The sequence below is a fragment of the Calliphora vicina genome, chromosome 2, assembly GCF_958450345.1.
Source record: "Calliphora vicina chromosome 2, idCalVici1.1, whole genome shotgun sequence".
Lineage (NCBI taxonomy): Eukaryota > Metazoa > Arthropoda > Insecta > Diptera > Calliphoridae > Calliphora > Calliphora vicina.
Genome location: NC_088781.1, coordinates 110,863,961 through 110,877,459, shown reverse-complemented (window position 1 = coordinate 110,877,459; position 13,499 = coordinate 110,863,961). Strand labels below are relative to the sequence as shown.

General features: G+C 32.8%; 1 protein-coding gene across 1 annotated transcript; it reads right to left on the bottom strand.

The window, feature by feature from the left end:
- Positions 1–272: 272 nt before the first annotated feature.
- On the bottom strand, positions 273–12,935 carry LOC135950788 (uncharacterized). Its single transcript, XM_065500315.1, has 2 exons — positions 7,898–12,935; positions 273–346 (listed from the first exon to the last, which is right to left on the bottom strand). Exons 1-2 carry the CDS (start codon positions 12,933–12,935, stop codon positions 273–275), a joined length of 5,112 nt encoding a protein of 1,703 aa, XP_065356387.1.
- Positions 12,936–13,499: the final 564 nt, after the last annotated feature.

Sequence of the window (13,499 nt, the reverse complement as noted above, 5' to 3'; positions counted from 1 at the left end):
ATTCTCGATGAAGTAGGGCTCTATAACTCTTTGTGATGTCACTTAACTCCACACCATACTGTACACTTGAGCGATTGTAAATGGCGCTGGTTAACAACCATGGGGTTTGCAGTTTGCAAAATCGCATATCTTGTTTATTTACATCTCCTTTAAGATGAAAATGTGCTTCATCACTCATTATTAAATTGCTAACAAACTCGTAAATTTCTGTGCACAACTGCACGAAGGTGTTGCACATGTTAGTTGCTCGTTGCTTCAGTAAAATTGAATGCCTATTGGAAAAGTAAAATTCTACCACTTTGATTCGTTGCACGATCATTAAATTTAGCAATTCGATGAATAAAATCTGAAAAATAAATAAAAAAAAATAATTAACAAAAAAGTTATTAAATTTGTTCATGCAACATTAATAATACAAGGGTTGTTCACGGTTTCCTGATTATCGGGTTATGTGCTTATTTAGTTATTTCAACAACAACAAAAATTATTGAAAAATATAACCAACTTTGCTCAACCCATAACTATGTTTACAGCTTATGTGGTTATCTGCTTATTTCTAGTGTTCGAAAAAAATAAAAATTTATTTGAATTTTATTTATTTGTTTGTATTTTTATTTTATGTTTATTCTATTTTTAGTTTTGAAATAAAAATCTAAAACAAAAATTAGATTGGAGTGTGGAATCAGCTGCAATCCATTATTCCCCAATAAATAAATACATTGAAATAGTGATAGCTTCCTGGACTACCCACAACATGAAACTTATTGGAGTAAATTAGTTGGCGGAACTCTCCAAATGTAATTTTAAGTTCTAACTTAAAATTAAAAGCAAGTTTTTTCGCTCTAGAGAAACCGGTTTCTTAAAAAGGTCAATTTTCGGTTAACCGACTGACCGATTTTGTAAAAAGTCGCTTTTTTATAAACAATGGCTTTTAACCGATGAAAAGAACATGGAAGTTATAATTTTTGAGATAACCTTTTTATAAAGACTATTTGTAACCTACAACACCATAGTGGGTAGGGTAACTATTATGCGATTGTGATAAGGTTTGCAAAGCCCAAAAATATTAGTCTAACGCCCAGTAGTACAAATAAGTCGCACCTTCAAATTTTGACCATAGCTTCCATAAAAGGCTTATTTTTTTATGGTTCAAAAGAATTTTTAGGAAAATTTATTGAAACTAGATTATATAAACTTGGGTAAGCGATTAAAAAGTTATTTACAATTGAAATTTTTAAATTTGAACTTTGAACTTCGATAAAAGATCAATCAAAGCGAAATTAAAATGTTTGAGCAACTTCAAATTTTGTGTGACCATAAAGATGGTCTGGTGCTTTATGGAACATATTTGTTTCCACCCTACTTTTACCCAAAATGTGAAATTTCAAATAAAATGTGCAACCTCTAGAAGTTATCCGATTTTGCTAAAATTTTCAGCATTTGGTTTTCGATGACTGAAAACAATAGCAGTTCCTGGGAGCACCGAAAATCGAAAAATTTAAATATTAGGGCCACCTTATTATTTACATATGTGTTGTGTGTCTTTGTGTGCATGACATTAAACTTAATCAAGTAGAGTGTATAAGACTTTTCCCAACTAGATACACTAAAGAACTGTTAATGTTCCTTTATGTTTTGCTTTTGTTTCTAACCTTTTTTTCCAGCTATTTTTATATTTTGTGTGTGTTTTTATTCTGTAGAATTTTGGTGCAGGATGAGTGTTACAAGAGCACCCCTTGAGGCATGTCAATGTTGACTTTGTCAGGTCTTATAGATCAGCAGAATAACAAAACAACATTGAACTAAAACCAGCAGAGAATTAAGACTTATTTGGTATTTTGATTAAACACAGTGTTGCAGATTTAAGGAATTTTGATGTAAATAAATGACATTTGTTTATTAAAGTTGACTTGAATAAAATATAATGAATGATATTAACATTTTTAAAATAAGACTTCAATCTGTACTGACATACATCGAAAATCTAAACCAATACATGCAATTCTGTTTTAGAATTATTAACATTTCCTCAAGTACCTCAAATCTTTAAATATACATTTAAATGAAAACATTTCCTTAAATATTAAACAAAACAATTTAAACTTTTTCCACTATTATGACTTGTTATGCTTTTCTCAAAAATTTCCAAACTTTTTAACCTTTAAATCTTGTGACAGTGAAAAACTTACATGTTACACATGTTTACATTTTCACACATTTTTCAACTTAAAATAGCTGCCATGAATTTGAAACAGAGTGTGTGTTATATTGACGTCTAACTTCTTCAGTCTTTGCCAAACTATTTCAACTATTTTATAGTTCCATCAAACACACACATAAGAGTTGCTCTTAGAGTTTTAACATCAACTAGAAAATGTTTCAACATCATATGAATTTTGTAATGGATATATTTTAATATTTAGTGCAGTACGAAGTAAGTTTTTCTAAGCTTTTTAGATAGTTGTCATTGTCATCAAGAAATCGTGGCATTTTTATATAAGTGCAGCTAATAAATAATTCAAGTCAGATTCAATAGTTTAAATCTTATTAAGTATTTTGGGATATTATAAGTAGATTGTTAAAGATATTTTATGGTTGGTGTTGAAAACTTGAAATAAATTTTGGGATAATTTAATAAAATTTCAAGTAATAAATGTAGTCGGGAAATGACTGACTATAATCAAAATAAAGTGTTTAGGGAATTAACATCGGTAAAAGACACGGTTTCTTTTAAGGTCATGGGTGACTTCAGTCTCAAGTTGGAAGAGATAATTCTAGTCTGGAGCAAATAATGGAATGCCATGGTTTAGACAGAATGGAGAATAACGGACATTTTATAAAAATGTACACTATAAGCTCACTTGCCATTGATGGTAAAAAATTATCCACAAGGTCACATAACTTTCAGCAGATCACATTGAAAATATGCTGGACATTGTATGGATAATCAAGTGGAATTGCCTAGAGCTAAAAAAAATGTATTTAATGAATACTTCCTATCCAAATTTGCTATCGAAGGTAAAATAATAGAGATATTAGTGATTTTTAGTTAAATTTTAACTATTTAATTTTTCATGCTAAATTTTTGGGGTACTTTAAAATAAAATTCTTAATAAATGTGAAATTAACCCTAAGCTATCTTTTGTTGTGACTTATTTCTGACTTTCTGGTTGAATTGTCCGTGTTGGTGTATTCAGGTACTTATAGTAAAATTTCACGGATAATATTTTTGCGGAACATTTTAACCCCTTAAATCCCTGTTTTAATGGTGTTTTTTGCTTTTTTTTAAAAGAAGGACAAAAAAGACATTTTACATAAATAAAACCGATACACGTTCCTTTTTTTTTGTCTCCTCTATCAAAATTTCTTGGTCAGATCTTGTAATTTTGGAAAAAATTGATTTTGTTGTATAGTGTTATTATTTTAATTTAATTTTTTTTATACTTAGTAGTAAAAGTGTCTTTTATTAAATACCATTAGCCATTTTTTTAATTTCCAAAATTCGATTTATCTACTTATGACAGGACAACGCATAGTGTTGTGCGTCGATGATGAAATGCAGCTACATCATCGCTAAATACGTATTTTTGATGAAAATAATGGTAATTAATGACCCTGTTGGAAAACCCTAATAAAATCCTGAAGAGCAATTCTCAAATGTACATAATTTGTTTAGCAATACCCAGGAAAAAACGGTTTTTGGATTCATTCATTCATTCTATTAGAAAGTTTTATAAAAAGATTCGAATGCAATATTTTATAATGCAATATTTATTATTTTGTACAATTTGTTGATGAGTCATTCGATGTATCCTCCATTCCATGATGTGATTCTCCAAAATGATAATTTTTATTTTAATGGAGTATGCGCCGATGCGCCAATATTTTTGTAATCCTTATGAAACATTACAAAGTTTATTTCCCGAAGGTCACACACAAAAATATAAAATCCAAATAAACTTTATTTTTATATTTGGTGGATTTTTGTGGGATTTTTTTAAATTTTTAGTTGTATTTTGAAATATTTGTACAATATAAATTTATTCAAAGTATTGGCCATCTTTCTGGCAACATAAGAACTCCTTATCTTTTGAGGTCAGGATGGAATATTATGGTTTCATGCCGAATATTCTGGACATTATTCGGTAAATGCTCGCTTTAAATGAAGCAGTTGCATTCAGTTCAGGTTTCATGTGATGATGGTGTCAGATTTCATCTGCTCAAAATAGATAGGTTATCGTAATGAGTCCATTTTTTATCGAAAGTTATCATTAGGTGCAAAAAACATTTTCTTTTATAGCGTTCAAGCATAATTTCGGACACGAAAAATCGTCTTTCAAGGTCTCCCTGCTTCAGTTCGTATGGATAAGTACTGCTTTTGGAATGGCTGCTTGTGTACCTCACAATAATTTTGCAAGCTCTTGTTGATTTTTACAACAATCTCAGTGGAGTAATGCTTCCAATTCTTTATCTTCAAACATTTTTGGCAAAATCACCACATCTCAATAAAAAAATCTCTCGCACGTTGAAACCGATGGAACACGTTCACCATAAGTTTCGATGAACAATTGGTATGATTCAGCGGCACTTTTTTTCAAATTAAAGAAATCAAGCAAAACTTCTCAAATGTAACGATTTGTTGTAGTGTTTAAAACCGGTTTTTTAAAAAACCGACTTTTTAAAAAACCGGTTTGTCGGTTAATCGAAAATTAGCCTTTTTTAAAAAACCGGATTTTCGGTTAACCGACAACCGGTTAACCGTCATATATGTGTGGAAGACATAACTAGTCCAATAAAGTATACACAGCTTTAAAATTTGTAATTTTTAGTAGCCAGGAATGAATAATAATAAATTACTATCAATATACAAAAGTGCTAAGTCCATTTATTTTGTAAAAATTTGAAAATTATTATCTTAGTCAAATGGAATATGTTACTAAATACATATATAATACTTGTTTTAATTATTGGTTTATTCATTAAATTTCAACCAAAAAAATGTAAATCATAAATTGTTTAATTAAATATTTGATAATTTTTGAAATTTATTATCACATCGATATTCTGATATGAAACAGAAAATGCTACAAGTCCAAAAAAAAAGGATCTATAAGATGCAAACACACTTCTTAGCTGTGATTATTTGTCATTATAAAAAAACTCCATTATCAGATTCCAAAATATTTCAAATAATGGATTTTAGAACGTTTTTTGTCTCTCCTATAATATTTCTCAAAAGCTGACGAAATGATTAATAAATTTAAATTTTAAGAACAAAACTCGCTAATGAAGTCAAATTTATTGAAAGAAGGTATGAACATCGATTTCAATTTAAGGTTTGCTAAAATCATCACTAAGTTTTTAATGGATCATAAGTAAGATTTAGCCAAAACTTATAGAATTATGAGGACTTTAATTTTAATTTTTAATAGTTTCATTATGTTAATTTATTGTGAAAAAGTTTTTAAGTAAACTCATCGTTCTCTACTATTTAGATTAAAACTGTTAATCTAAAGAGGTTTGTATTGTAAATCACCTGTTTAGTTTTCAGTTCAGACCAATAATGTTTATATAATGAATATTGAAAATGCACAAAAACGTGAGATTTATTAATTTTAGTCCCAAATTTTAAAAATCGGTTAACCGAGTGATAAAAACCGGGTAAACCGGTTAACCGAAAATCAACATTTTAAATTAACCGGTTCGCAAAAAACCGAGATTTCGATGAAAAACCTTTTTTTTGGTTAACCGGTTTATAAACACTAATTCGTTGGCACGAAATTCAAAATTTTTGAAGCAAAACAAACTTTGTTGTTTACACTATAATGTTCAATAACTAAGTGAGAATATATGACAGATATGTACCGTTCAAAATGACATATAACTTATTAAAAATTAATCAAGTGTAAATTCCCCATTTTTATTTCATACACCCAATATGAAAAATGTGAATACAAAAATTCTATATTTTCTAAATTTTATCAAAAAAACAAATGCATGTAGAAAATGCAATTGCATCGCAGTATTTAATTGGATATTAACTCTTTGCGTTTGGGTGGTCAGTTTACTAACCACATTTTCTATAGTCTTTAAAACATAGTTTATTGTCATCTATTGCCATTTTGCTAAATTATTATATTTTTTGAAGTCATCGTTTATGATTTTTTGCAAAACTTTGCCGTCAAGCTTAGATAAATATATTAATTTGAAAATATTGTAAAAATCAGTTTTTTTAAGAGATTTTCACGCATATAATAAAAACAAGTAAGAAAGTATATAATACCCTACACTAAGTAAAAGAGCAAAAACATTTTTCTTCAATAATTTATAGTTTTGAGAGATTTTCGGAAGTGGGCCTTATATGGGAGCTATGACCAATTATGGACCGATCACCATGAAATTGGATCGTGTGATTTATGTCTATATGAAAGTTAACTATGTTGAATTTTGTATGTATACCGACTTACTTGCAGCTGAGTTTGTGGAGATACATATATAAATTAAACATTTATGACCGATAAAGTCCAATTTCGAGAGGACATTTGTATGGGGGCTAGGTGAAATAATGGACCGATTTCAGTCAGTTTCAATATGCTTCGCCCTTGGGCCGAAAAAATTATATGTACCAAATTTTATCGAAATATCTTCAAAATTGCGACCTGTACTCTGCGCACAAGGTTTACATGGACAGCCAACCAGCCAGCCAGCCAGACGGACGGACATCGTTTAAGCGACTCAGAAAGTGATTCTAAGTCGATCGGTATATTTATTTTTGGGAGTTACACACATCCGCACAAGCGCATAATACCCTCCCCACTATGGTGGTGTAGGGTATAAAAAGCGTGGCAGAAAGAGTTAAGCCAGTTCAAACATTGTTTAAATTCGTTAGGCCTTCAAAGATATATAGTTATTTAAAGTTGCATACTTTTGTGTTTTTTTTTAAATTTTCTATAATTTTATGGAAATAAAAATTTAAATCAGCATACTTAACGAACAATATAGTGAACATTGAAACACGCTTGGTAAATTTTTGGGCGATCTATCCAGGAATTGACCGTATTATGTGTTTGTAAGAACAAAATTTAAATATTTTTTTCAATGAAGATTAAATTTGACTGCTGATTTTTTATTTTTCCAAAAATCTAAAAGTTTTGAAAGCGGCTACAAAAAGTTGTTCTTGAACTAATAAATGTAATACGGAACTAGTATAGAATGCTTATATAAATAGTGCCAATGAACTAGTTCCTTAAAGCTCCATAGAAGCATTTCAGAATCACAATTGCGTTGTACAGAACGGCTTAAAGAATTATGTGTGAACATAAATATCGAAAATGTTTTTGAAAAATAAAAAACTTGTGCACAAATTATTTTTAGTTGCTCTTTATTGTTTCACGATTATTTTAACAATGATTCAAATTGTAGATGTTAAAAGTGTTTAAGCTATGTATGTTAAAAGGAATGCAAAGAATGCAATACCGTTAGATTTTATGTATTTACTTAAGACTATGGTTAGCATAAAAAAAACAAGTGTAAGCAAATGTAGGTACAAAAGGGATGCGACAAGAGCGACAAAGAATTTAAAATAATGAATTCATTAAAGGGAAATATAATTATTTAATTTTACAAATACTATGTGTTTAATATGTTTTGACCGAACATACTGCCCCCATTGAAAGGCACTTTCAATTAGCATCGGTAGGTAGTGGTGCAATTTTGTGAATGGACCGCCGGAGAACCCCTTTTGATGTCTTCAGGTCCACAACTCGTACTTTTCCATCACGACCTGGGATAGCTTTAATTACTCGAGCTAGGAGCCAATGCTGAGGTGGAATATTGTCTTCGTGAACGATAACAAGTGCGCCTTCTTTCACGTTTTCGCAAGCTTTGAGCCACTTACTTCTTTGTTGCAAATTTAATACGTAGTCACGAACCCATAGTATCCAAAACTGCTGTTTGAGATACGTAACTAGTTGCCATCGCTTTAGGTAGTTTATATTTTTGTAACCGTCTAGATTTTCGTCAGGTAGCGCCATCAAAGAAGAGCCAATTAACATGTGGGCAGGTGTTAGTGCTTCACCGTCATTTGGATCATCAGATCTCGGTACCAATGGCCGAGAATTTAAAATGGCTTCTACTTCGACAAGGATCGTTTGGAATTCCTCGTATGTTAAGTTGGCTTGAGACATGTTCTTGACGAGTATTGTTTTTGTCGATTTGACGGCGGACTCCCACAGGCCACCAAAGTGGGGAGAACGAGGAGGAATGAACGAAAATTTAAATCCTGTGATTGTACTGTAGTGCATTAGTTCCTTGATATTAGAATCATCGAAAAAGCGTTGTTTTAAATCTTGAAGTTTAGAGCTGGCACCAACAAAGTTTGTTGCGTTGTCACAATACAGCCTCTGGGGGATACCACGTCGACCGATAAACCTTTTGAGACATAAAAGAAATGTATTAGTTGAAAGGTCCGAAACTAATTCAACATGAATGGCTTTAGAAGAGAAGCAAACAAAAATAGCGACATAAGTTTTATATGGAGCTTTTCCTCTAATGCGATAAGAGGTGTAGAATGGACCACAAAAGTCTACACCCGAGACGAGAAATGGTCTTTGTGCCTTAAAACGATCCGCAGGAAGATTACCCATTAACTGTTGCAATAATCTAGGATTGTATTTGAAACAGTGGACACAATTTCGAACCACTTTTCTTACGACTTCTCTGGCGTTTATTACCCAAACTTGCTGACGAAGAATTCCTATTAATGCCTTTGGTCCAGCATGTAGGTGTTTTCGATGAAGATATTCAATGTAAATGTTTGTAAATCGATGATCCTTTGGTAAAAGCGCAGGGAATTTTGTTTCATACGACAATGGTGCATTTGCTAGCCGACCTCCTACTCGAAGAATGACTAAAGTTGAGTTGCAGCACTGTAATTTGTCTAGAAATGGGGCCAGCTTTTGAAAACAGGGTTTCAAGCTTTCTCCATTGTTGAGCGAAGTAATTTCCTCTTTAAATGTTAATTGTTGAATATTGTAAATGATTCTATAAAATGCTGATTGTAGCTCTTCTGAGGTTACAAAGGAGTTTCTCTTTTGTTTGTCAAAAACACGATGAATGTAGATAATGATACGAAGAAGACGAAGATACGATGAGTGGCGAGAAATTAAATTATCAATAATTGATTCGACGACGACAGTAGTTTTGAAGACAGTTTTCCTTATTTCATTTTGCGGTAATTCTACCTTTTCAGTATTGCCCTTTGGCCAATTTGTTTCAGGTTCTGAAAGAAATTTTGGACCAGTAAACCAAATTGTATCAATAAGATCATTTGCAAGGCAGCCTCTAGAGACTATATCTGCCGGGTTTTGTTTTGAAGGCACATACTTCCATTTAATATTATGTGTCAAATTCTGTATTTCCGATACTCGATTTGCAACAAAACAAACGTAAGACGACGAATGATTGGAAAGCCAACTTAGGACTATTTTCGAGTCTGACCAAAAGAAAATACGATAAGTGAAGCGATTAAATTTAGACTTGATTTTATCCCAGGTTTTACTGAGCAATAAGGCGGCGCAAAGTTCTAAACGGGGCAAGGATTGGTGAATAACTGGTGCTACCCTTGATTTGGCTATGAGTAAAATTGATTTAAAATCGTTAGCATGAGCTACTCGTATATAGATACAACAACCATATGCCAGTTGAGAGGCATCAGCGAAGCCATGGATATCAAACTTTATTTGTGGAGACGTGCCTACAAATCTTGGTATTTCGATTTTATTGATGTATGGAAGACCTTGCTCAATTTGTTTCCAACGATTTGATAAATGTGTGTTAAGTGGTGCGTCCCAGTCTAAGTTTTGCTTCCACATTTCTTGAATTAAAATCTTGCAACTGATTACGATAGGACTTAGAAAGCCAAGAATATCAAAAATTTTCGCTACTGCTGACAAAACCGATCTTTTTGTTGGAACTTCGATAACTGACATATTAAAACGAAAACAAAAAACGTCATCATTGGGCCTCCATGAAGTACCAAGTGCCTTGGTAATATATTCTTCATTTGTTTTTAAATGCCTTTCTCCGATGCAAGAGGCGATATTTGGACAATTTGAGTTCCATTTCGACAATTGTAGACCAGCTTTTTGTAAAATTTCTACGATTTCACATTTTTTGCGTGAAAGATCCGAAAAATTGTCTGCCCCCGTGAGCAGATCATCGACGTATAGATCCTGCTTGAGGGTTTTAGAACCAACAGAAAAATGATTTTTGTAAAAATCAGCTATGAAAAACAGACTTCGAACTGCAAGAAAAGGAGCAGCTGACGTACCATAGGTCACGGTGTTTAGCTGATATAACAAGATTGGATCATGTACATTTTTTCTCCATAAGATCAACTGGAAGTTACGATCTCTTTCGTCTATTAAAAATTGTCTATACATTTTACAAATGTCAGCTGATAGAGCTAGTTTATTTAACCGAAACGATAAGATTGTTATTATGAGTTCCTGTTGGATTGTTGGACCAACCATTAGAGCCTCATTCAATGAAATATTGGTAGATGTGCGACATGAGGCATCAAAGACTACTCGTAGCTTTGTTGTCGTGCTCTGAGGGCGTAATACAGGATGGTGAGGTATAACGTAATGCGAAGAATTTAGACAACTAAAGCTAACGGGTGACATATGACCAAGTCGTATGTACTCATCCATGAAATCAATATACATTTGTCGTAAATTTTCGTCCTTTGAGATTCGTTTTTCTAAATATAAAAGTCGTTTACGGGCTATTTCAAATGAACTACCCAGCTGTTTAATACAAGGTTTAAATGGTAAACATACCTGAACTTTTCCATCAGCATCAAATTTAGTGTTCTTAACGAAGTGGTCTTCACACTGTTGTTCTTCTTCTGTGAGGACAGGTGAACGTTGATTGAATTCTTCAATTTCCCAAAAAGCTTTTAGTAATGAGTTCAGATCCTCACCTTTTGTAATTACATTACATGATAACGCACGTTCTGAACGTTGAGAATCTACGCTGCCACCAATGATCCACCCAAGGGATGTGTTTATGAGATTAGGTAGTCCAGCTCCGAGTGAAATTTTGCCATCGAGGAGCAACTCAAAAAAAATCTCAGAGCTAAATAACATGTCAATACGCTGAGGTATGTGGAATTGTGGGTCTGCTAATTCCAGGCCATTGGGGATGTTCCAATTTGTTGTATTTATTTTTTCTGCTGGGTGTTGAGATGAAATCGATTTTGTTACCAGAAAACATGTTGTCCACTCAAAATCGGAGACTCTTGATCTAATTGTAGCTGTAACTATAGATTTTAATTGGGTACGGATATCCGATACGCCAGAAATTTCTTGAGTCGATTTAGTTTGCTTTAGACGAAGACGATTTACAGATTCTTGAGTTATAAGGTTGACTTCTGAACAGGAGTCCACGAGGGCACGAAGAGGTTGTAGACTGCCGAATGAGTCTTTAACGAAAACAATAGCTGTTGGAAGCAAATTTATACGGCACGAAGTTGTAAGAAATGACGAAAATTTTGTAAGATGAGTAGAGGCTGGATTGGCTTGTGTTGGTAACACTGATTGGTGCGACAAAGACGATGATGGTCGAAAAGACGAATAATGTGGTTGCTGAGATGATGAATTTGAAGTGGAGTTATGCTGAAGCTGCGAGTTTGAATTAGATTGGTTTTGATTTGAAGAAGTGTTTGAATTAGTTGTTGATTGAAAATCTGGATTGTGTAAAGTTGTGTGGTGCGATATCCGACAAGTGCGACAACGGGATTTAGATGGGCATTGAGAAATGAAATGGCCTTTCCTAAGGCAATTTATACAAAGTTTTATGGACTTAACAGCATCGAAACGACGAGCAATCGGTAGCGACAAATAGGTAGAACAGCTTCCTATATAATGATCTTTAGACTGGCAGTATTCACAAAATGTAGTTGAAACAACGAACGACGACCCTGTACGTTTGGGAATTTGCCTTGATTTATTGTCATGAGGTTGAAATGAGTCCACTTCCGCATTTCGGCTTTCCAAATATTGACAACGATGAGTTAGAATTGAGAAACACTGTTGCCATGATGGTAGAGATTTAAAATCCTGTTTTTCATCATAAACTTTTTTGGACTCTCCATCAATCTTGGACAAAACAATATGTATGATAATGGCATTCATTACATCTAACTCAGAACCCAAAGAGAGCAACGAACTGCGAAGGGCTGAAACATTATCAAGAATTGAGCGTAGCGAACTAGCGCTTGGTTTGGTCATAGGAGTTATCGAAAACAATGAATTGATGATATCGTATCGTTCTACTAAGCTATCTACAGCTTTTTGGTAGTTTGACTCAACGACTTGAAACGGTTCAATAACCGCCAATGCTTGACCAGATAAGCAGTTAAGTAGGTAGTTGAATTTGTCTATAGTAGCAATGCTTGATTCGTTGTGAACTAATGTGTTGAAAGTACTTATAAATCTTGAAAACTCCGCATATTTTCCATCGAATTTGGGTAACTTGATTTGAGGCAATCGATTATGATGCGAAATCAATGGTTGAGTTGCATTCAAAAAACTTTGTTCGATATCACAAGAACCACGTTTATTATTCATAAAACTTACCAAAGGAGCCTTGGCAGATATAAAAAGTTCTTCAATATCCGATCGATTGGTATCAGATTCATCCAGTTTTTCAATTTGTGCTTGAATGTGACTTATTTGCTTGAAATAGGATTCGAGAATTTGCAGTCGGCATTCAAGAATGGTGTAATCTGATGTACTTCCATCTTTTTCGATTTTGGTTTTCATTTGCGTAATATTTCGTTTCATTGTTGTTCGTTGTTGCTTTAAAGAAGAAAGCGTGCTAACTCCAGAATCAGTTTTATCGCTGTTCATGTTGTCTTTATCAGTACTCATGTTGAGCTAAAGTTGATACAAATTGTGTTAAAGTTGATTAGAGTGTTAAAGTTGACACAAAATTAATAAAAGTTCAAAAGAATTTCAGTAGTACTATGCGTTGTGCAAATGTGTCTATCGTTACTTAAAAGGGCCAACACTATTCATAAGTGCCAACACTATTTGAATTCTCCAACACAATGTACGCTTGTGTGTGTGTGCAATGTAAAGACAAAAATATATTAAGAGCGTAGACGGTGTAAATGATTTTATTTGTTTCACTTACTTGTTCGAAATATTTAAGAGTACTCTGCGAAGAGAAATCGATGTTGTTGTTGTTAAAAGATGATGTTTTATTGTATGTACAGAAGAGGACGGTGGCTAACAAATGCGATGAATACGATAATGATGTTGTTGGTGATGATAATTATGTTGTACGAAAAACTGCTGCTTGCTGGGAACTACACAATCGACGATAATGATGATGATAAATATTCTTTCTTGAAGAAATGCAAAAACGACGACGATGATAATAATCACGATAATGTTTATGATTTAAGTTTAGTTTGTATGAATTAAAACAAA